The 22858-nt window shown below is 38.8% G+C and overlaps 1 protein-coding gene across 5 annotated transcripts in view; it reads left to right on the top strand.

The window, feature by feature from the left end:
- The window catches only part of MAP4 (microtubule associated protein 4), a 98836-nt gene that overhangs the window by 21754 nt on the left and 54224 nt on the right, over window positions 1-22858 (top strand). For all 5 annotated transcript variants that reach the window (XM_055413705.2, XM_088831808.1, XM_055413707.2 and 2 more), the window contains exon 3: window positions 1544-1612. In XM_055413705.2, coding sequence (XP_055269680.2) covers window positions 1544-1612 — 69 coding nt within the window. The remainder of the gene's footprint in view (window positions 1-1543; window positions 1613-22858) is intronic.

The following is a 22858-nucleotide window of genomic DNA, read 5'->3' as shown; positions in this document are numbered from 1 at the left end:
AATTTTGGAAAAGACCTAATTTGGACAACACACATGATGTCACTTTAAGATTTTATAAAATACAATTATCAATTGTATTTTAGTTGTATTGTGGTACTGGCAGATGGAAAAGTTTATAGATTAGTGGAACAGGAGAGTCCAGAAACAGACCTACATGTAATATGGTCAGTTGCACCTTTTCAATAAAGGTGCAAAGGAATCAGTGAAATAAAGGAACAATTAGGTATCAATGTACAAAAATATGAACCTCGACCCATATTATAACACTACATAAAAAAGGGCTCAGTGTGAAACCTAAATGAAAACCATAAAACTTCTAGAGGAAAACATTGGAGAAAATCCTGTGACCTTGCGTTAGGGAGAAATTTCTTAGATACCCCACCAAAAGCATGGAAACATGAAAGAAAAATGGTAAATTAGACTTTATCAAAATGGAAAGCTTTTGCTGTTCAACAGACACAGTTAAGAAAATGAAAATATGTTTCTTGGGTATATTTTTTGGAAAATAGTTGGAGAAAATATTTGCAAAACTCACCTGATAAAGGTTTGTATTCAGAAAAATAAAGACTCTTCAGAATTCAATAATAAGAAAATACACAACCCAATTAAAAAAAAATAGTCCCCAAAATCTGAACATCAAAGAAGAAAATCAGTTCATCAAAGAAAATTAAAGACTGGCAAACATATGAAAGGATGCTCAGTATCCTAAGTTATTAGGAAACGAGACACAAGTATATTGTCGTTTTTGTTTAGTCGCTAAGTTGTGTCCGAATCTTTGTTACCCTGTGGACTGTAGCTTGCCAGGCTCCTCTGTCCATGTACTTTCCCAGGCAAGAATACTGGACGGGGTTGCCATTTCCTTCTCCAGGGGATCTTCCTGGAAGATCCAGGGATCGAACCTGCGTCTTTGGTTTGTCAGGTGGATACTTTGCCCTTGAGCCACCTAGGAAGCCCACATGGTCTATTAGAATAGCTTTTTTAAGTAAAGCCCACTGTTTCCAGAAGTGTCCTCCAGGTGATCATCATGTAAAGAAGCAGTGATGAGACCCTAGACTTTTTATGTGGCAGTTGTTAATTATTTATTTTTGGTTGCATTGGTTCTTAGTTGCTGACCAGGGAACAAACCTGCGTCCTCTGCATTATAATGTAGATTCTTAACCACTGGGTCACCAGGGAAGTCTGTGTCCTTGGAGTATTTGGTTTGAATCACTGGTTCTAAACCACTGGTGCTTCCTGGTAATTTATTGAGTATAATGATAGTCTTTGACAACGTACAGGGCAGGAAAGACTTTGACTTGCTGTAAGGAAGGCTTCTCCTGTAGTTGTGGCTCCTATTAGAGTTTGAATGTCGTAGAAATTAATGACTCAGTTCTGTTCTCTGTTTTTGGATTTCCTTTCATTTGATCTTTAAATTTTGGACAGATTTTATCTGCTGTAAGCTAATGTTATGAAGAGTGACAGAAATTCTAGTAGTTAGACAGTAGTGGCATCTGTTTTTCATTTTTCTGTCAGAGCGGGTAATTATTCTTTGTGGTCGTTGCAGGTACTCCATCTTCTCAAGCCACAGTGCTGGCTAACGGTGACCATGGCATAGAACGGAATGATGTCACTGGTAAGTGGTTCGCAGGAGTCCTCACGTGTGTGGGTGAAACAGTCATGGTAAACACTAACACCTTGATCAGCTCCTTTGAGGAGGGTTGTTAGTGGAAGCATATGGCTTATTTGTCAGGGTACTCTTATTGTTGGTGGTTGTATTTAAATCCAGGGCATCTTTTCCATAACATTTCCAACAATGGGGAGAGTGAATTTCATTTGATATTCTATGAATATTTTTTACAGTTGTACCACTCAAGAGCTGGATCAATCTTGATAATACACTTCTGATGCAGAATGACCATTATCAACGTATGTAGTGTTGGAGTCCTTTGGCTGCCACAGCTCTTTGAGCAGGTCTTGTCCCTGACTGCACTTAGTTTGTCCACACTGCGCTTAGTTTGCTTTCCATGGCTCACTGTTAGGAAACTTGTGAGCTGGAAATGGAAAGTTTCCTTTCTCTTGGGCCCTCAGTCTGTTTTGCCTTTATTTCCCCCCCCCTTAACTGTTCATTTGAAATTTGTCTGTAGCGCCTAGCCCATTACCAGGGCTAGCACTGAGTTACTGTGGTTCCCCCTTGTCTATTTGTAGTGAGCAAAATTTTCAAAGCGGTAGCAGTGTCCACAGGGATGTATTCTGTAAATAAATTGTTTAGGTAGCTAATATGAGAGCCATACTGAATTTTTAAAAATAGTTGCACTTAATTTGGTTAATTGAACAATCAGGCTGATGCTGTTGACCCAAATGAAAAGACTTCTGTTTAACTGGGGCATAACGTTTGCTTCACATTACTGCAGGGAGGCTGGCACTAGCTGTGGCTGTGTTTCTCTTCTTGCTTGCATATCTCAGCCTTTAGAAGTCCTGCCTTGAGTTATTGGAGGATTTCTCGGTTTCTAAGGCTTTCGCAGAGCCTTCTGTTAGCAATATCAGTTATTCTAAGATTTACTCTTTATCCTGATCCTGTGACCTTTAGAAATGTTGTATACATCTTTATACCTTAGGTTTATTGATGACTAGGTTCTTTTTTTTGTTTCGCCTCCCTGCACCCAGGTTCTATTTTTATGAATGTTAGTTTGACCCAGTGACAGTAAATCCTTACTAGCAACTCATTAATTAGGAACTCTTTACTTTAAAAGCTGGAAACAACAAGAGGTGCAAACTTACTTATCTCTCTGTTTTGTGAACTGAAATTTTTGTGATTTTTTTTTTTTATATATAATCTTAGTTCATATGTGGTATTGACTGTTTCTGTGCCTGCTTTGAAAGCAAAGATCTATATAAGTTTTAAGAAAGGCTTTAGAGAAATATCCCCATGACTAAAGGAGAAGTAGTTTGAACATAAACTTTTTAAAAATGAATAGATTCCATTTTCTTTAACAAGGAGGCAGTGCCAGGGGAAAAAGGGGGATTGATTTGGTTAGCCATTGGGAAGAATGAATTCCATTTTCATCTGGTAAGGAAATGACTATCACCACTAGAGTAGGTTTCTTCCCTAGCAGGATGTCAGGTCTGACCAGAGGAGACTTAAACTTGATGTAGCATTTTTTTCCCACTGCCACAGCTTAATAGTGCAGGGGAAAAAAAGAAAAACAAAACAGGAAAAACACACAGCCTGACCCTTACTGTTTGAAGACTAGTTCTGTGGCATCAAAAAAAGAACCTGACTGTTTATGAACTGTTGTTGCCATTATGGGAGCAGATCTTTCTGCTCTTGGACACCTCCCTGCCCTAGTGTAGAATATAATTTGCACACCTGGGAAGATGCTATCTTTTGAATTTGACCTCTTGACTATGTTAAAGCAGGTGCTTTACTGAAAATATGCATGTTTCATTGGGGATGGGAAGGGGTAGGAAGCGGGCAAAGAGTGCATGTTTTTGGAGCATGTTGTGACAGCATTCTAATTTGGCCCTCACTAACTGGAGCATGTAGCTCTGTGCCGTTTTGAAATTTCCCATTTCTGTTTCCTTCAGTGTTATCTGTAGTTCTAAGAGCAGACCTGCTCTACTGACAGTGTATAAGGGTTTATGAGCATCTTGCTATGTTGAACTTGCTGTTTACTAATGACCTGTGCTTTTCCATCCTTTCCTTCCCCTTCCTACTTCTCCCTCCCTTTCTATTTTTCTCCTCCTAGAAGCCTAGCGTGTCTCTCAACACTGGGGCTGCTGCAACACCAGACCAGTGATCTTTCCTAAGCACCGTTACACTTGTAAAACCTTCAGCATTTTGCAGAGCTTTGCTTTCCTTCCTGGACACGATATAGAAGAGCCTGAGGGTAGTTCTTCGGGGCCCATTTCTGCTGATTGCTGAGCAGACCACCTGCTTCCTTTTGTGCTCCGCAGGGCTTGCTGGAACCTGCTTTCCCTTTGTGAGCTCAAAGTACCAGATGGGTTTTTTTTAATCCTGGTGTTTTTATGAGGGTAGTCCAGTGTCTTTTATTTCTCGTTCTCTTTTAAAACTCATTTTATCATTTAATTCAGTCTCATGTTTTTCTTTTCTTTAAACATTTTTAGTTGGCCTTTTTCTTTTGGTTTTCCGATCTTCAACCTGAAGCAGGGTACTGTAACAGCAAATGAGACGGTGTGCTTTCATAAAGGGATTGAGTTCACCAGTACTGCAGCGACCCTCCGTCTTCCTCTCCTCCTTCCCTCTGTAAGCTTGCTTTTAGGGTAGATTCATCCTTCAGGCTACCTGTGTCTCTCTCCACCTTACTAACATTTGAGTAATGATAGCTGTTTTAATTTAAAGTTCTCTAATTTAGAGTAGTTCTGATTAAACTTTGAAAAATATTTCCTCAAATAAAATCATCCTTTGTTATTTGCAAGTTGGGCTGAAATTGTTTCTGTTAGGAAATTATGATCTATTTGTGCAGGCTTAGATTCTTCTAAAAATTTGACAGCCTTGTTATTATGTATGGAATTTCATATCCAAAATTTCTTTCCTAGCTTGATCATGAGCTATCAAAAAAACCTTGGTAAGTTAAGGAAAATGGAATCCTGTATTGTTAGAATATTGGGATATTCATATACATAGAAAATAGCTTTCTGTAGCAACCTGAGAAATTAAATGGCAACACATTGAAGAACTACAGCCAGTTACCAGGTTTCTAATGAAATGATTGTCTGACTGGACTCAAGCTCTGTTCAGAGTTTGCCTCCTTTAGAACTCTGGTGGTGACTTTGTGCAGCCTGAGGTGGAACTGGTGGGTTATATATGAAGACTTGTGTGTTAAGTCCTTTACCATAAACCTCACCGCTTATTTTTACACATTCTGAGGATTGTCCCAGTTGGAATTTCTTTTTTTCTCATTCCTCATTTTTCCAAAATAATAGCTAAAAAAATCTGAAACCATCTGGGACATACACTGTGGAACTTTTCAAATGATAAGCTTTGATCGGATTTTTAAAAGTAGAATATAAAGCATGGGCCATGCTTTGATATGGTAGAGGAGTTCTGGTTTAAGATCTAGAATGCGAGATACTCTTTAAAAAATTTTCTGTCCTCTTACTGATTATGTAGGCTTTTATAATCACTAAACTACTGATTGTTTCAGATTGAATATTTAGCACTTATGTTCTGAGGAAGATTTCAAGATGTATGTTTAGATCCTCTGATACAAAAGTACATTTGGGATATGAAAGAATGTTATGGAAGTTTAAACCAAGTCTCTGCAATGACTTCTAGAATTTAGAAAGTGTTCCCTCCTGTGGTCACAAGGGTTTGTTCCTTTACCAGGAATTCCTCCTGTGGGTTCTGGAGAGAAGACAGTTACAGGAGGCACATTTTAGAGGAAGTGCTTAGCCTTACCTCCTAAGCAATTGATAAATATGAAAACTCTTACCATTGGAGAAAAATCTGAAAAATAGCACAGGAGAGCAGAACATCTAATAAAACATAACTCTTTCCCTTTGGTATGTAGTTGTCTCATATGTTTTTCTTTTGCCTTTTTTTTCTGGCAAAGGAACTTTTCAGAACTGATAGTGGTAACTTTCAAAAGTCATACTTGACATCCTTCTTTCACTTCTTTCACAATCTCTGCAGCTTGTCTAGGTAACAGGTGGGTAGAAAAGCCTGGGTGCGAGCCCTGTGGTATCGCTGTGTTCAGAAACACACTCACACTTAATTATTGATATTGACTTATTCCACTTTAATTTCCATTTTGTCATATTTATTTTTGTTTGAAATTTGTTTTTGTTTTCTAAATACGTTTTCATTTTGAATTTATGAAATTGTTGAAAATTTCTACTAATAGCCAGCTAAACTTTCGTATATATTGTTAGCTGTATTTCACTTGGATGTTTCATTTTGAAGGAAATATATGTAATATTTCATACATAGCTTCATATGAAGTCCTGTAATAAAATGCTGTATTGCCGTGATGGTCATACCCAATGGCCCAGGATCTCACTGGTGAGGTAGCCAGACTGATAAAGGTTGCTCTGTTGAAATGGTTGTTTCTTCTATGCAATCTCTCTTTCTCTCTCTCTTTTATTCTTCTTTGGCCCAATGTAGAGCTTTGTTTTTAAATAACATTTTTATAACTTTATTTACACACCTAAGTTTGTATTTTTTGTGATTATAGATTTCAACGGTTTTGTACATTGGAACATTTTTATGTGATCATTGTGCTAAATAAATCACACTAATAAACATCTTACACTAACACTATATGGACTGGATTTTGGCTGGGTTCTTAATTATTGAAGTATAATGTGACCAGAACATGAGATTTGTAAATAAAGACCCTTGCGCTTTCGGTCTAACAAGCTTCTAATTTGACCCGTAATAATTCCATAATTACTTGGTTTTTTTACTTTCTGCCAGCTGCCTTCACTTACATTGTCGTTTTAGGCAGAATGTACTCCGTTTTATCTGCAATCTATAAGAGTTAAGAAACTGAAATAAATATTTGATATTTTATAGCATCTGATAAGAAAGATAGTTGGCAGAGTAAGCACTTTGTGGTTTGTTGTTCAGCAGCTAAGTTGTGCAGTCCCCATGGACTGCAGCACTCTAGGCTCCTCTGTCTTCTATTATCTCCCTAAGGAGAATCCTGGGGATGGAGGAGCCTGGTGGGCTGCCGTCTATGGGGTCGCACAGAGTCGGACACGACTGAAGTGACTTAGCAGCAGCAAGGTAGCAATAAGTTATTCCAAAAATTATTCCATGGCATATCAATTACTGTTCAGATACTTTCTAAATGCTACACTTAAAATTTTGTTTAATCTAATTAAAATTCACATTTACATTCTTCCTAAAATGCCTTCTGAATTAATAAATAAAATATGTTACATTCAGTAGTGTTTTAGTTTTGCAACCATATTGTTTGATCATCTAGTAGTCTGTATTGGGGGAAAATTTAATGGAATGCCCAATTTCCTAGCCATTCTGGGTTAGTGTTTTCTTTACAGTAGATAGATTTGCAAATGCAATATGTTGACTGAACTAAGACAGTGAAAAGAGAATATCTAAGGTAATTTGCATGGCATAAATAAATTTTTTTAGCTTGGCAAGCAGGTTTTTTTTTTTTTTTTATGAAAGATCAATTTTTTGTCTTGGGTTTCCTTTCATTGAGAGCTCAGTAATTGATTCTTAGTTTTGAAGCACAGTAATTTAAATACTATAAAGAATGATTTTCAGTCCTGACTAACCTTATAGGTACCCTACGATTAAACTCTTCATGATGGGGCAATCCTTGTGTTTTATTAGTGTATTCATTTTGATGAAAGTGAGATGAAACCTGGACTCAGTTGGGTTCTTCCTCTTTGTTGACTTGTTAATATGGTAGAGTTGGGAGGCTGGAGAGGGTTCTGGACAAACACATAGGACTGGTGCGGTAGGCACAGAGTATTAGTTTTATTTCTAAGTCATGCGTAAAACTGGATTATCCTCCATTTCATTTTGATGCTGTTTCCATTACAGTGAAAGCTTAATAAGATTTAACCACAAATTATTTGTAGAATAAATCTGCTGCCATGGAGGCAAATTACAGTTATTTATACTGTTTGGGGCTGGATGCAGTACAGTAAGTGCTCCACAAATGGTAGTGTTACCAGTAGTTTCCACTGTGACCAGAGTAGGTGGCTTTTTATTGTGACAACTCTTCTGAATGTGATGTGTTACCATTCCCTCAGGTCAGCCCAGCAGTGAAACAGACAGTAAAACTGCTTTGTTAGAATGTCATGACACTGAAAATGTCCTGGATATTTTTCATTCCTGTCACCTGTATCATTAGATGAAATGCAAAGGTGTTTGTGTTAGAAAAGTTCTAAGCCATCAAAAATATAAAATCTAAACAGAAAAATTGCTTATGTTAGAGTCTTTGAATAGCTATTAAAACCAACCCATAAGCTGCCATTAGATCTTGTAAATGAAGCCTGAACATAAAGCTGCACACTGTGTTCTTGCATGTAGACACAGCAAGGCAGCCATTCTCCCTGCCCCTGCTCAAATCCTGAAAACAAAGCTTTAGTTTTAAGTTTTTTTCCTTTCATTTTTCAGATATGAATTGCGTGTTGGAAACACACCAGTAAAATACTAACACCTAATATTTCTTTTGTTTGGTTGTTTTGTTTTTCCCATCTAGTATTTCTTAAAAGTTTTCTGTTGTTGTTTATTATTTTCTGGTAAAAATAAATAACTTCTTAGAAAAATCCTCTTGTACCCGTTAACACAACATGTTACATTTACTTCTAGGGTATTTAGGACTTCCTTAAAAGGAGCTCAGGGAATGAGCTTGAGAACCTTCATCCAAACACAGCATTTAATTATACAGTGAGCCATTCGATTTCTATTTCTGTTGGAGTTAAATGAAACCAAATAGCTTCTTCCTGAGCTTTGAGTGAGTCCAGGCTTCTGATACACTTTTTAAACTTGTTTGTTTATATGATTTGCTTCTCTTTGTGGAATAAAACTCTACCCTATGCCAGAAAGCATATGTCGATAATAGAATATTTTCTTTTTTATTTGTAATTCTGTAAGTAATAAAAGAATACATTCTCCTTTCTAAGAAAAATTAAAGCATTATAGATAGAGCCACACTATCAGAGACCAGAAATTTTTGCTCACAGAACTAACATTCACACACAGCTACTGTAAGTTGATCTTGTGTTTTTTACGTGAATCTAGACATGAACATTTTTCTGTCTGATTCATCTTATTAATAATAAGGGTAACTTATTATTGTAAAACACATTAAAGTTTGTAGAGTGCTTTTGACTGTATAACAGTATTTATTTTTCATTTGAAGAAGCTGAAGTCGGTTAAATAAGAGAGCTCAAAATTGAACCCAGTCCTATGCTCTTTCTACCACAGTGTCATGTCTAAGTAGATCTTCTAATCTTCAGAAGCCAGTTGGAAAGAATGGACGTTTGAAGTCCTGTTTAAGGTCTTTCTTAGACACTATTTTCTGGGAGAAAATCTAGACTGAGGCAAGCGTTTTTTTGTATGTAGGTAATTTATTTTGAGAAGTGATTTGGGAAACAAGAGTGGTAGACTGCAAAAAGTGAAAATGAGAAAAGGAAAAACCAATACAATCAAGTATTACTAACTTTGTCAGTGCTGTGGACAAAGAGGTCTTTTTCCTATTGGGTAGAATTTAAAGGGTGAGAGGTGCAGGGCACAAGTGGTGTCCAACTGACCAGGAAGTTAACTCAACAAAAGATCTGTCTGCCTATACTTCACCATAGAGGATGATATCCTTGAGTTCTATACAGGGAAAACTGAACTCTGTCATCTACCATGGAACTAATTTCAAAGCCAAATTGTTAGAAACTGTGTAACTAACCATTAGTTTTGGAATTTCCTAATGTTTTATGAATCAGTTTTAGTAGTTTCTTTCTTTCTAGGAGTTTGTCCATTTCAACTAGGTTATTTAAGTTGTTGACATACTGTAGTTTTTGGTGTTCCTCTATAACCCTTTTATTTGTGTAAAATAGGTGTAATGTCTTCTGTTTTATTCTTGAATTGAGTAATTTGAGTCGTTTCTCTTTTCTTGATTAGCTGAAGATTTGTCAATTTCATTGAGCTTTTCAGTGAGTCACCTTGGTTTTCTCTATTTTTCTCTTTTCTATTTCATTTATTTCCACACTCATCTGTATTATTTCTTTTCTTCTGCTTGCTTTAGGTTTAGTTTGCTCTTCTCTTTCTAGTCCTTTAAGTAAAGATAGAAGGTTATGTTACTGACATGATTTTTTCCTTCCCTCTTAATATAGGTATTTACAGCTATAAATTTCCCTCTGAGCAGTATTTTAGCTGCATCTCATAAGTTCTGGCTTTCATAAGTGATGTGTTCTCATTTTCATTTATCTCAAAAGTATTTTCTAATATCTTTTGTGATTTATTTGACCTATTGGTGATTTAGGAGTGTTATTAATTTCTACATATTTGTGAATTTCACAAATTAACTTATTGTTACCATTTCCTAATTTCATTCTGTTGTGATTGGAGATCATAATTTGAATTATTTCAGTCCTTTTAAATATATTCAGACTTGTTTTATTTCATAATATATGGTCTGTCTTAGAGACTGTTCCACGTGTACTTGAGAAGAATATATGTGGTTCTGTTCTTGAGTGGAGTGTTCTATAAATGTCTGGTGGGTTTGCTTGATTTATAATATTGTTCTGGTCTTCTGTTTCTTACTGATATTCTTCGTAGTTATTCTGTTCATTATTAAAAGTGGTATATTGAAGTCTCCGAACAATCATTGTTGATTTGTCTATTTCTCAATTTTGTTAGTTTTTGCTTCGTTTATTTTAGAACTCCCATCCTAATACTTTAAGGAGAAATTCAAATAATAATAATTTTATATACTTTTTACTTTACATTATTCAAGAATTAATTCGTTGTGAACGAATATGGGGTGTGGATAAGAGGGTGTATACACAATTACTCCAACTATGAGCTTACAGCAACAGTAGTGAAATATCAGTCACTGGTAGGAAGATTCAAAGTGCTATTTCAAGATGCTCATCATTGCTAATTATCACAGAACAAAACTATACTACAATGAGGTACCACCTCACATAGTCAGAATGGCCATCACTGAAAAGTCAACAAATAACAAACGCTGGAGAGTGTGTGGGGAAAAGGGACCCTTCCTACACTGTTGGTGGGAATGGAAGTTGGTACAGCTGTGGTGGAAAACAGTATGGAGGTTCTTCAGAAAACTAAAAATAGAGTTGCCATAGGATCCATCAATCCAACTTCTGGGCATATATCTGGAAAAAAATAATTTAAAAGGTATATGCACCCCTGTGTTCATAGCAGCACTATTTACAATAGCCAAGACATGAAAAAAACCTAAATGTCCCGCAACAGATGAATAGATAAAGAAGGTGTGGTACATATATGTGATGGAATTCTACTTAGCCATAAAAAGAATGAAATGATGCCATTTGCAGCAATGTGCATGCAACTAGAGATTATCATACTACGTGAAGTAAGTCAGAAAGAGAAAGACATATGCCATATGATACCACATATCTGTGAGGTCTAAAAATACGACACAAATGAACTTATCAGTGAAACAAAAATTCTCACAGACATAGAGAACAGACTTGTGGTTGCCAAGGAGGTGGGGAAGGGCTGAATTAGGAGTTTGGGATTAGCAGATGCAAACTGTTATACACAGAATGGATAATAGCAAGGTCCTACTATATAGCACAGGGAACTACATTCAGTATCTTATAAAAAAATCATAATAGAAAAGAAAAATTTTTTCAAAGAATTTTTTTCCCTTAAAATATCAATTGCTTTTTTTGTAGAAGTTGAAAAATCTATTCTAAAACTCTCATGGAATCTCAAAGGATCCAGAATAGCCTACACAGTCTTGAAAAAGAATAAATTAGAGCTCTCAGTCTTCCAAATTTACTATAATGCTGCAGTAATTAAAACAGTGGTGCTCTTGGCATAAAAACAGACATATAGACTAAAGAATAGAATAGGGGGCCCAGAAATAAACCCTTGTATATATGGTTAAATGATTTTAGACACAGGTGCCAAGACCATCCAATGGGGAAAAGATAGTCTTGGTGTTAGGAAAACTGGAGGTCACATGCAAAAGAATGAAGTTGGATCCCTACATTATATCATGTACAAAAATTACCTCAAAATGGTTCAAAGACCTAAATATAAGGGCTAAAACTATAAGACTTGTGGAAGAAGACATAGGGCAAAAGCTTCATGGCGTTAAATTTGGTAACGATTTGTTGGATGTGACACCAAAAGCACAAAAGTAAAAATAGATAAATTTGACTCCACCAAAAAAAACTTTTTGTGCATCAAAAGACTCTGTCAGTAGAATTAAAAGGCAACTCATGGAGTGGGAAAAAATATGTGCAAAAACATGCATCTGACAAGGAGTTAATTATCCAGAATATATAAAACATTCCTACAGTTCAACCATGTGAAAACAAAACTTAAGAAAAAGGAACAAGGGACTTGAGTAGACACTTCTCTATATATTGGCTTATATGCCAATAAGCACATGAAAAGGTGCTTATCATCACCAATCATTAGGAAAATGCAAATCAAAAGTACAGTGGCATACTGCTTTACACTTGTTAGGATCTAGGCTATTGTTTTTAAAACAAACAACCGGAAAATAACAAGTATTAATGAGAATGTGGAAAAATTGGAACCCTTGTGCATTGCTGTTAAGAATGCAAAATGGTGGAACCGTTATAAGAAATAGTATGGTAGGCCCTCAAAATATTAAAAATAGAATTACTCTATGAACCAACAATCCCACATCTGGATATATACCCAGATAAAAGCATGAACTTTGTACACCCGCAGCATTATTCTTAATAGCCAAAAGGTAGATACAACCCAAGTGTAATATACATAGTGTATAATAGAGTGGTGAAAGTGAAACTTCCTCAGTCGTGTCCGATTCTTTGCAACCCCATGGACTATACAGTCCTTGGAATTCTCTAGGCCAGAAAACTGGAGTTGGGTATTCTTTCCCTTCTCCAGGGGATCTTCCCAACCCAGGGATCCAACCCAGGTCTCCCACATTGCAGGTGGATTCTTTACCAGCTGAGCCACAAGGGGATATACAATAGAGTATTCTTCAGCCTTGAAAAGGAAATTCCAACACGTGCTCCAACCTGGATGAGCCTTGACAATGTTATGCTAAGTGAAAAAAGCCAGTCACAAAAGAGTAAACACCGATGCCACTTATATGATTCTGCTTATATGAGGTACTGTATATAAGTAATCAAGTTCATAGAGACAGAAAGTAAAATGATAGTTGACAGGAACTGAGAGGAGGCAGGGAATGGGGAGTTGTTTTTCAGTGTGCACAGAGTTCTGGAGATGGATGGCAGTGATGCTAGTGTATTAGTTTGAATATACTTAATGCCAGTGAGCTGCACATTTAAGAATGGTAAAAATAAATAAACAATACTAGCTCATTAAAAAATTTTTTTTCAAAGTAACCACTGTGTACTTACAGACCTCTTCAGAATTGAAGTGTTGTTTTATGTATTAGCCATCTTGTGAGTTTATACTAATCTTTCCGGTTGCACAGAGAAATGCCCAAATTTATAAACATTATTTAAATGCTAACCAGAGTTTTCAGAAACATCTTTTGAGAACAGATGTAATACTGGTTAAATTCCATGAGGAGATTGGATAAGAACTAAGAAAATTTGAAATTACAGCTTGAAATCTCCATTTAGATGTAAAGTTGACATGTCAAATTTGAGGGGTCCTAAACTGAACTTTTGCCACACTCAACTTTTGCCCAAAAACAGAAAACAAAACCTTCTCCAGCCCATTAAACAGAATATTCTTGTAGTTGCTCAGGCGAAATGTTTGACTTCCCCTATTCTCTCTTTGTCTTGCATCCCACATCTGTTTGGTCAGAAAAATAGATCTGCAACCTGACCGACTGCTCCTCACCTCCCTTCCTTTTCTCTCCCTGGTTTGAGCTACCACCTCTCACTTTGACTGCTGTAACAACCTCCCAGATGAGTCTGCCTCCTTGCATTCATTTGCTCCCTATAGTATATTCTCAAAAACACCCAGAGTGGCCCTGTGCATAGATCATGTTATTCTTTTGCTCAGAATCCTCCAGTAGTTTCCTATCTCCGAGTAAAAGCCAAAAAGTCCTTACCCAGATACCATAAGGCCTTATGACCACATTTCCTTATTCTTCCCTTTAGCTTTGCTTCACTGCTGGACAAGCCAGGTGGGCCCCTGCCTTGGGTTCTGAGCACTTGTTGATTTCTCTATCTGGTATTCTTTTCCCTCAGATACACTTGTAGTTCACTTTCCCCCTTCTCAGAGAGGTCTTCTCTGTCTTACCCAACATGGTACCCCTTCCATTTTTATCTCCTACTTTGTTTTAGTTTTATCCATGGCACCCATTGCTTTATCATTTGTACAATTTAATTACCTTGTTTATTGTCTGACTTTCCTCATTAGAAGGTAAATGTTACAAGAGGGAAAGGGCTTTTGCTTTGGTCGCTGCTGTGGCCCAGCACCTAGACCAGTGTCTGGCATAGAGTAGGTGCACAGTAGCTATTGAATGAGCAGTTTTGTTGAATGTGGATTTGTTTTTATTTTTAAAGATGAAGGAAAGAAATGTGGTTCTACAGAAGGAGTCTGTTTTAAATTGTTCTATCTGCTAAGATGAAAGGGTAGAGGCTGGTAGGAGGCTCTAATGGGCTCAGGCTGTAGCAGAGGGGCGAGCTCCGGGGGAGGAGTGCCGCAGAACCCCTGGCAGTGGAGGAGGGGATTTCTGCGTCATTCTAAAGCATATCAAGACTTTGGCCCTTAGATCCCTTGTTACATTTCTGTAGCATTTAAGAGATGTGGCAGGGAATAAAGACTTGTGCTATGAACTTCCTGTACTATTGAGAAAATTACAAACTTCTCAACCATAATAGCTGTTTAATGTTGAAGAGGAGTGGGCCACCTTGCTATTTTGTGTTTAAACAGATTACCTGGCATAAATCTTTTTATATTGTGAAGTTTCATAAGGGTTTGGTTATGTTTCCTTCTTTTTTTTCCACCAGCATTTTTCTCTGAGTAGGTGGTTCTTTGTTTGTTTCAGGACTCACATAGGCAGGGAATGTTAAGAGCAGGGTCAGATGTAATTGCAGTGATTTTTGGCAGGTTATTGGTACATGTATTTCAGGAAATAAGTCCCTCTAGTGGTTTGTTTACATTTGAGAAAGCTGTGTAAAGAGCAGGCCTAGATCTACCACCTGCTAACTTTGGTCTCTTAGCAAGTTGTTTGCCCTTTTCAAGCCCACAGTTCTTCCTGTATAACAGGAGAACTAGTAATAAAAGAATTGTTTGCATTAGGGGACAGAAATACTTTCAGTGCTTGGTAACCTGTTTGAGGGGTTAATAAATGTAAAATGATTAATTAGAGGTTTAATAAATGTAATAATGATTAACGTCCACATAGAGCATTCTTACAAGTCCAGCCGAGTAAATAATGCTGCCGATAAGTCATTCTCTGTTACGTCATCAGCCCCCTATCCTATTTAAATGTGTGTATTTTTTATTGGATGTAACTATCGCACATTCAGTGTCCTTTGTCTTTGGAGATTCTATATTTCCAGAGGACAAAATTGAAGGTGAAACTTTCAAAAGACTCCAGGCAGACTGAAGGAAGAGCCTTTGTTTTGTTTCTTGTGAGGAAATTAACTTAGGACTTTGTCACTACGAAAATTTGAGACAGTTGATTCTCCAGTGGAGATTACAGCAATTTGAAATGAGCTGAGCAGATGCAAAGCTGTGTAGATTATGAATTGGACTCCTTAGCGCTCTTCATTGGAGAGTTGCACTTTCTGATCACTGAAGGGTAGTGTTTCTGATGTTGGTGTTTCTGTGTAAAGAGCTAGTCTGCTGTGTGGCTGCCACAGGCGCTGGAGCTGAGCGGCAGGGGTGCAGTGCGCTCTCGTGCGCATGGCAGCCCTTTGACTAGAGATTAGCATGTGCCTTGTAATTTGTGTTCTTTGGGATAAACATTGCTTATTCTCTTCCCCATTTTCCTCTGTAATGCGGATGTAGACCATTTTATGGATTTTTTAAAATTGAGGTATAGTTGACATAAAACACTGTTAGTTTCAGGTGTACAACAATGAGTTGGAATTTGTGTAGGTTGTGAAATGATGACCACAAAAGACTCTGGTTAGTATCTGTCACCGCCCTTAGTTACAGAAATTTTTTTCCCCTTGTGATGAGAACTTCTCACTCTTAGCCATCTCAGTGGTTTAATTCTCAGTAACTGTATCAATCAAGGCCTAGTCAGGGGTCAGAAACCACACAGTAGTTTGAATGGGGAATTAATTACTGAGGGGTAAAGAGAACTTGCGACGAGTTGACTCACTGGAAAAGACTCTGATGCTGGGAAAGGTTGGGGGCGGGAGGAGAAGGGGACGACAGAGAATGAGATGGCTGGATGGCATCACCGACTCTATGGACATGAGTTTGAGTGAACTCCGGGAGTTGGTGATGGACAGGGAGACCTGGCGTGCTGTGATTCATGGGGTCGCAGAGAGTCAGACACGACTGAGCGACTGAACTGAACCAAACTGAAAGAGAACTTGAAAGCAGATGCCCCACCTACCCCAGGCCAGGGACTCATAACCGTTAGGAACCAGGCTGTAGCAGAAGAGGTGCAGCAGAAGAGCTAGCAAAGCTTCCTCTGTATTTCAGCCACACCCCATTGCCTTCATTCCTACCTCAACTCCACCTCCGGTCAGGTGAGCAGCAGCATTAGATTCTCATAGGAGCGCAAACCCTACTGTGAACTGCACATGTCTCCTTCTGAGACTCTAATGCCTGATGATCTGAGGTGGAGCTGAGGTGGTGATGCTCACACTGGGGAGCCCCTGCAAATACAGATTGTCATTAGCAGAGAAATTTGCACAGAGCCCAAGTAAATCAGTTGCTTGCAGACTCACATCAAAATCCTATCAGTGAGTGACAAGTTATGGTGAGTTATATAATTATTTTAATACATGTTACAATGTAATAATAATAGAAATAAAGTACACAATAAATGTAATTGGCTTGAATCATTCTGAACCCTCCACCCCACCCCCGGTCTGTGGAAACATTGTCTTTCACAAAACCTGGTGCCAGAAAGTTGGCAGCTGGTATTCTAAAGAATATGGAAATGACAGGTATAGGGGAGCAGTTAACTACCCTAGACTGAAGCAGAGTATATAGTAAAGAAAAATTTGGAAGAATGCCCTCCTGCTCCAAAGCCAGTTTCTTTTCTTGGATGTCTTCATTGGGTATTTGCTGAGGAAATGTAGACCAAGGTTGGCAAACAGGAAGCTGTATGTGGATGTGCTGCTGAATCAGTGAGAAGTCAGCTTGGGGCACTGGCAGAACTTGCCTGAGAAGATGCTCACGAGAGTGCCCGTTAAAACATGTTCGGATGAGTGCCACTGGATGTTCTGCACACCAGCAGAGCATCACAGGAGCAAGGAGATGGAAAAGCACACTGGAAGCAGGAGAAGCCCCTTCCTCATTACCCTCTACTAACTTTAATATCATGACAACTGGCAAAGGAGAAACATTTACAGGGTCCGGCTCCATTATCACAAGCAAGGCAGAGAACGGAGACTGAGTGAACAGAGAAGAATACACTGACAGATGGCACCATCTACCTGTTTGACTACTTAGTACCCATATGTACTTGTCTACGTATATTTGAGCTTTCACATACCAACAGAACAACTCTTAGGTTTGTGTTTAACAAGATAGAGCTGTCTCCCATATGTTGGAGGTGGCTTTCACCCTTTCCCCAAAGTGAGGTGCTCAGTACCTATAGGCGTGCTTTGCATGCAGTCCTCAAACCACAGTGGCAGTGGATAATATTCTTTTGTCAAGACACTGATTGTAAAGTTAACCTTTGACAAGTTATAATAATGAAAAGAAGAAGAAAAGAAAATTATTGGAATACACAAATAGAATATAACAAAGAGAAAATATACAAAGCCATCAGAGTTCTTATTTTTGTAATTAGTCACAAGACCAGCAGTTCTTTGTTCACCTACCCATTTTATAGTTCCCTTGTCCTCAGCCAGAACCTCAGCTGGTAGAAATTCTTTTCTTGGTGAAATGATCTAGAATTTCAGGTTGTCATTTCTTCAGTAGTATGTATGGCCTTTTTAAAATAAATTGTCCTAGTTTTCCATGGACCTTTATTATTGACATGGAAGTATTAGACTCATAGACTCCCCTGGGTTCCATACCTGATCCTCTTTGCTTTTATTGCATTGCAGCAACCCAATTTCCCCCTGATAATGAGGCTCAATCCTCCTAGCAAGTACAGTAGCCCTTTTTCCTGCCCATTGGTTCACTGGAGTAAGGAGTCCCAAATGGCCATGTAGGAGTCTCATTTTCTAGTTCAATTAAACTGTTGTATATGATTGTAGTTATATTTCCTTCTTGGGGACTAAGACCTTCAAATTAGCAGAACTCTACTCTGTCAGGACTTGAAGTGAAAATTTGATGAGTGAGTTATTAGATACAATAGTGTTTTCCCTTTGATTCTCAAATCCACATATTATGGCTGTTGTGGAGACGGCACTCTTTAAGGTTCTCTGATTCAAAGCATTACCCCCATTATTTTAGGGTGTTGTTTCCCAGTTGAAACTACAACTGAGTAAGTGATTATTCCATCTTTTAATTGGGCCAGCTATCCTGGGTGATGCACTGTGATAAAGGCAGTTAATTCTGTGGGCTTGAGCCTTCCCCTCCCCGAACTTTGCTGTGAAATGACTTTGTTGATTGGAAGCAGTGCTGTGTGAAATGTTACAATGGTGGATCAGGCATTTCATGAGCACTGGCAGAAGCAAGGTAGGAAGAGAAGGCAAATCTGTATCCAGAATACATGTCTAGTCCACTGAGAACAAATTTCTGCCTCTCCTTAATTGCTCCCACAGTCTTCCCATGATGTTCAAGTGTGGTGTAATCAACTTAGTCTCCCTGGGAATGGTACCCAATGGGAGGCTGAGTTTGAGTCTGTGCTGTTGACAAGTTGGACACACTTGGCAATAACTTTAGCCAGGTCAACTTGGTTTAGGGGAAGCCTGTGTTGTTGATCCCATACATAACTTCTCTCCCTGCTACAAGGGTCACTTTTTCATGGATCCATTAAGGAAGCACTCTGGTGCCTGAGGCAAGAGGCTGGCTGATGTCCCTGGAGTCATTTTGTCAGCCTGGTTATTAAGGCCTTCCTTTACAATAAATGGGCTTTCCTGGTGTCTCAGATGGTAAAGAATCCACCTGCAATGCAGGGGTCCCGGGTTCCATCCCTACATCGGGAAGTTCCCCTGGAGAAGGATATGGCTACCCACTCCAGTATTCTTGCCTTGAGAGTTGCATGGACAGATAAGCCTTGTGGGCTACAGTCCATGGGGTCGCAAAGAGTTGGACACAACTGAGCAACTAACACTTTCACTTTTTTTCTCTTTACAGTGGATACCCTTTAATGATTAGTGATGTGGGGTACAATAGTATAATCAGTGTAAACCATGTCTCACTCCATGGAGAGTGGCAGCCAGATGCTCTGCTCAAAGGTCCACCCACTTGGAGGATTTTCTCTCACCATTGTCCTTCATGGTTACCTTTAAATGGGGCTCGAGTGCTGTGTCTGTTTGTGCAGATTCATGTATAAACCAGACTGGAGTTTTTTCTTCCCTAACTGAGCAAACTTTTAGAGCCACTTCTAGCTGCATAAGTTAACACATTAAAGACCAAATATAGAATTATATTCTACCCTCCTTGGTCAAATGTCCTTAGAAACTATTTCTACACCTAGTCCCCAAGTTTCTGCCAATACATTATTATCAGAGTTTTTTTTTTTTTTTTGCTGTGAAGGCTGTTTCCTTCAGGATTCATAGGGTATATCTAGACCTGACTTGGCATTTATCTATAAAGGACCAGATATAAATACATAAGGCTCTGCAGGCCATATCGTCTCTGTCAACAGATAACACAGCTCTGCTGCTGTAGCACCGAAGTAGCCCTAGACAGTATGTAAACAAATGAGTGTGTCTGTGCCCATTTATTAATGGGTCACTGAAATGGGAATTTTTCAGAATTTTCTTTCCTGTTTTAATTTTTTAAACCATTGAAAAATGAGGTTTGGGTGATGATGTGTCAGGATGGGTTCATTGATTATAACAAATGTATCTTGGTGGTAGGTATTTTGATGTGAGGGAGCCTTCTGGTGGTGATACAGGAATATTTGGGAAATCTATATACTTGCTATTCAGTTTTGCTGTGAACCTAAAACTAGTCTAAAGTTTTAGGTTGTGGGCTGTTACAAAAATAGGTGGCTGAGCAAATTTTGCGCATGCACTGTAGTTTCCCAAACACTGCCCTAGAGAATGCTGAGATTTGACCCTGGTTATGGGTCCAGAGTGAGAGAGAGTGGCTGTGGTAGGCCACAAGGAAAATGAGCATTCTCTTTGAAAGCATCTGCCCCACGTGAAATTTTCTCAGGGATTCAGTCAGTAATTTCAGGCTCCCAAGGACAAGCTCCTTCATTCGTGAAGACTACAGTGACCTGGGGCCTCATGGTTATAAATTTCGGTTATGGACCTGTGGCTACAGGAAATAAGAGATTCTCTGGGGCTGTGATATAAACTCTCTGATTTTCAAGCTAACTCTCAGCGGTTGGGAGACCTGAGTTGGTCATTTTCTTTCTTTGAGCACTCAGCATATTCAGTAGGCTCTGTCCATACTACAATTATTGCAGTCATCGCTCTCGCCAAAACATTCAAGTGCAATGGTTGCTTGGGCTCCCCAGGTACTTGCTTTAGTTTACACTTCAACACAATCACATTTGACAGCTCAACTAACTGTTTTGCCACTGTATGCTGTGGATTAATAGTATCCTGTTTCCCATTGGTAAGGTGCTTATTAGCATTGCACTGAAACCCAAAGGCCTGACAAACCAGGCTCCACATCCCATGTTTGTAAGTCTGTCTTCTAGAGTCACCCTACTTTTGGTACCAATTTTGTGTTAAGGTCCAGTCAGCAAATAGAAACAGTAATTTGAACAAGAGAAAGTTAATAAAAACAATAACTAAGTAATACTGGGCTTCCCTGGTGGCTCAACGGTAAAGAACCCACCTGCCAATGCAGGGGACAAGAGTTCCATCCCTGGTCCAGGAAGATCCCCTGGAGAAGGAAATGGCAACCTGCTCCAGTCTTCTTGCCTGGAAAATTCCATGGACAGAGGAGCCTGGCAGGCTACAGTTAATGGGATCACAGAGTCAGACGCGATTGATCAGACACACGTAAAAACTAATAATAAGATATTACCCACTAAAGGATAAAGGGACCTCTGAGGAATAAAGGAACAGCAGATATGGGAACTGAGGCAGGATATATAAGAAAACGATACATTTGAAAGAGGGCCCACCTCAGGCTGAGATTCAGAGCTCTTGAAGTCTACTGGAGGGTGGAGAAGTTTCTGACATGCCACAGAATGAGGGGTACCAACAAAACTCTCCATGAAACTCAGTAGGAGTTGACTGGGGTGATAGCAGAAGTAAAGAAAGGTCACCTGTTTGGTGCCACTGAAATCTGTGGAAGTGAGCGCCGCTCAGTATCTCCCTCACCTGAAGAGCAAGAACAAAAGAAAACACCTTGGAGCCCGGCACATACTGTAGATGCTTAAATAGATATTGAATGAATAAGTGAGCACAGCTCAAGGTACCATTAAATTGTTGTATCTTTGTTATGTTTGATATATTCAACTTAAAGAAAAACCGAGATTTGACCTGGTACAACCAATTGAAATTGATACATATGAAATTCTGAATGGTTGTGTTAAAGGATACCTTCATTTGACCTAAAGAAAATCACCCTGCTTGGGCACCAGTGGATCCTTCTGAAGATTTGATGTGTTTTCACTGATAACACACCCTCCTTGTTTAGAAGACTGGGCCACAGTTGTGACCAGAGGGCACAAACAACTTAAGTTTTCATTCCATTTTTTTTCAGAGCAGAGAGGAAGCTACCACTTCAAGTGCCTACAGTGATAACCCTTTTATCAGGCATTAGTGAATTGAAGAAGCAGAGGTCTATTGGGTTTTGGGGGATTTCTGACAGGTTATTTGGCCTTGTCTCCCTTGATGTATGGTAGTTAGGGAGAATCGGAAAGAAATGTGCCTCTGGTTGTGTGTGGAGAGAAAGAAGAGGTGGAAACCTGACCCCGCAACTAACTTGATGCCTCTCTTTGCTACCTCGGGGTGAAGATTTCACTACCCGTCTCCTCCATGTCAGGAGGAAGAGGGGGAACAGAAATCATGGGAAACCAAACCCTTCCGCAACCCCACACTGCTGACACACTTCTCAGAATATGAAGAAGTCCTTCAGAATCTGAGGGAACAGGAAGAGAGTAAATGGTTTGGACATTAATTTCCTTCGTGCTTCGTGTGTGTGGTAGTGTTCCAAGTCATATTCTGTAATGAGAATGTTAAATATCCATGAATAATTTGCCCTACTTGGGACAGTGGGTTTTCATTCTCAGTTTAGGGCTGGAATGTCAATTATCCAAATGTCAATTTATCCTGGAATAAACTGGCAGAATGAACAGAAGTCGTGAAATATGGACTGTGGACCTGAATGCAATTTAATGTTCACATGGGGTTTCTACTGCAGTTCAATTTTGATTATGACTACTCATAAAGTGTTTTCTGGCTTTAAACCAAAATAATTTAAATACTTCTATTTATATAAACTGTTCATCAGAATGTGAAAATATAAATGGGACTTATCATGAGTTATTGATATTTTGAGGGGAAATTTGAATTCTTATTTTGTCTGAAGAAAGAACCTAATTTTTCCTTCTCCCTATTCTTGTGGCTCAGCTGGTAAAGAATCCACCTGCAATGCGGGAGACCTGGGTTCAGTCCCTGGGTTGGGAAGATTCCCTGGAGAGGGGAATGGCTACCCACTCCAGAATACCATGGACTGTATAGGCCATGGGGTCGAAAAGAGTTGGACATGACTGAGTGACTTTCACTTTCACTTAGGGTAGCTACCCATCTTGTCACAGATAAACGACAGTCATGGTTTATGACGTCTGTTGCCGTGATGCAATTATTAATTGTACTTTTCTTACCCTTAAGTAGTCCTAACCAAGACTAAGTCTTTGAATAGGCTGATTTAGTTTAACATAGATTTGTATTGTTTAATAGCCCTGAACATTTAGAAAAAGTTTTGATGCTGGAGAAGACTCTTCAGAGTCCCTTGGACTTCAAGGGATCA

The sequence above is a fragment of the Moschus berezovskii genome, chromosome 24 (assembly GCF_049115385.1).
Source record: "Moschus berezovskii isolate FMDL1 chromosome 24, NW_MosBer_1.0, whole genome shotgun sequence".
Taxonomy (NCBI): Eukaryota; Metazoa; Chordata; class Mammalia; order Artiodactyla; family Moschidae; genus Moschus; species Moschus berezovskii.
Note: the sequence above shows the minus strand (reverse complement) of the source record. Positions and strands in the feature narration are given on the sequence as shown.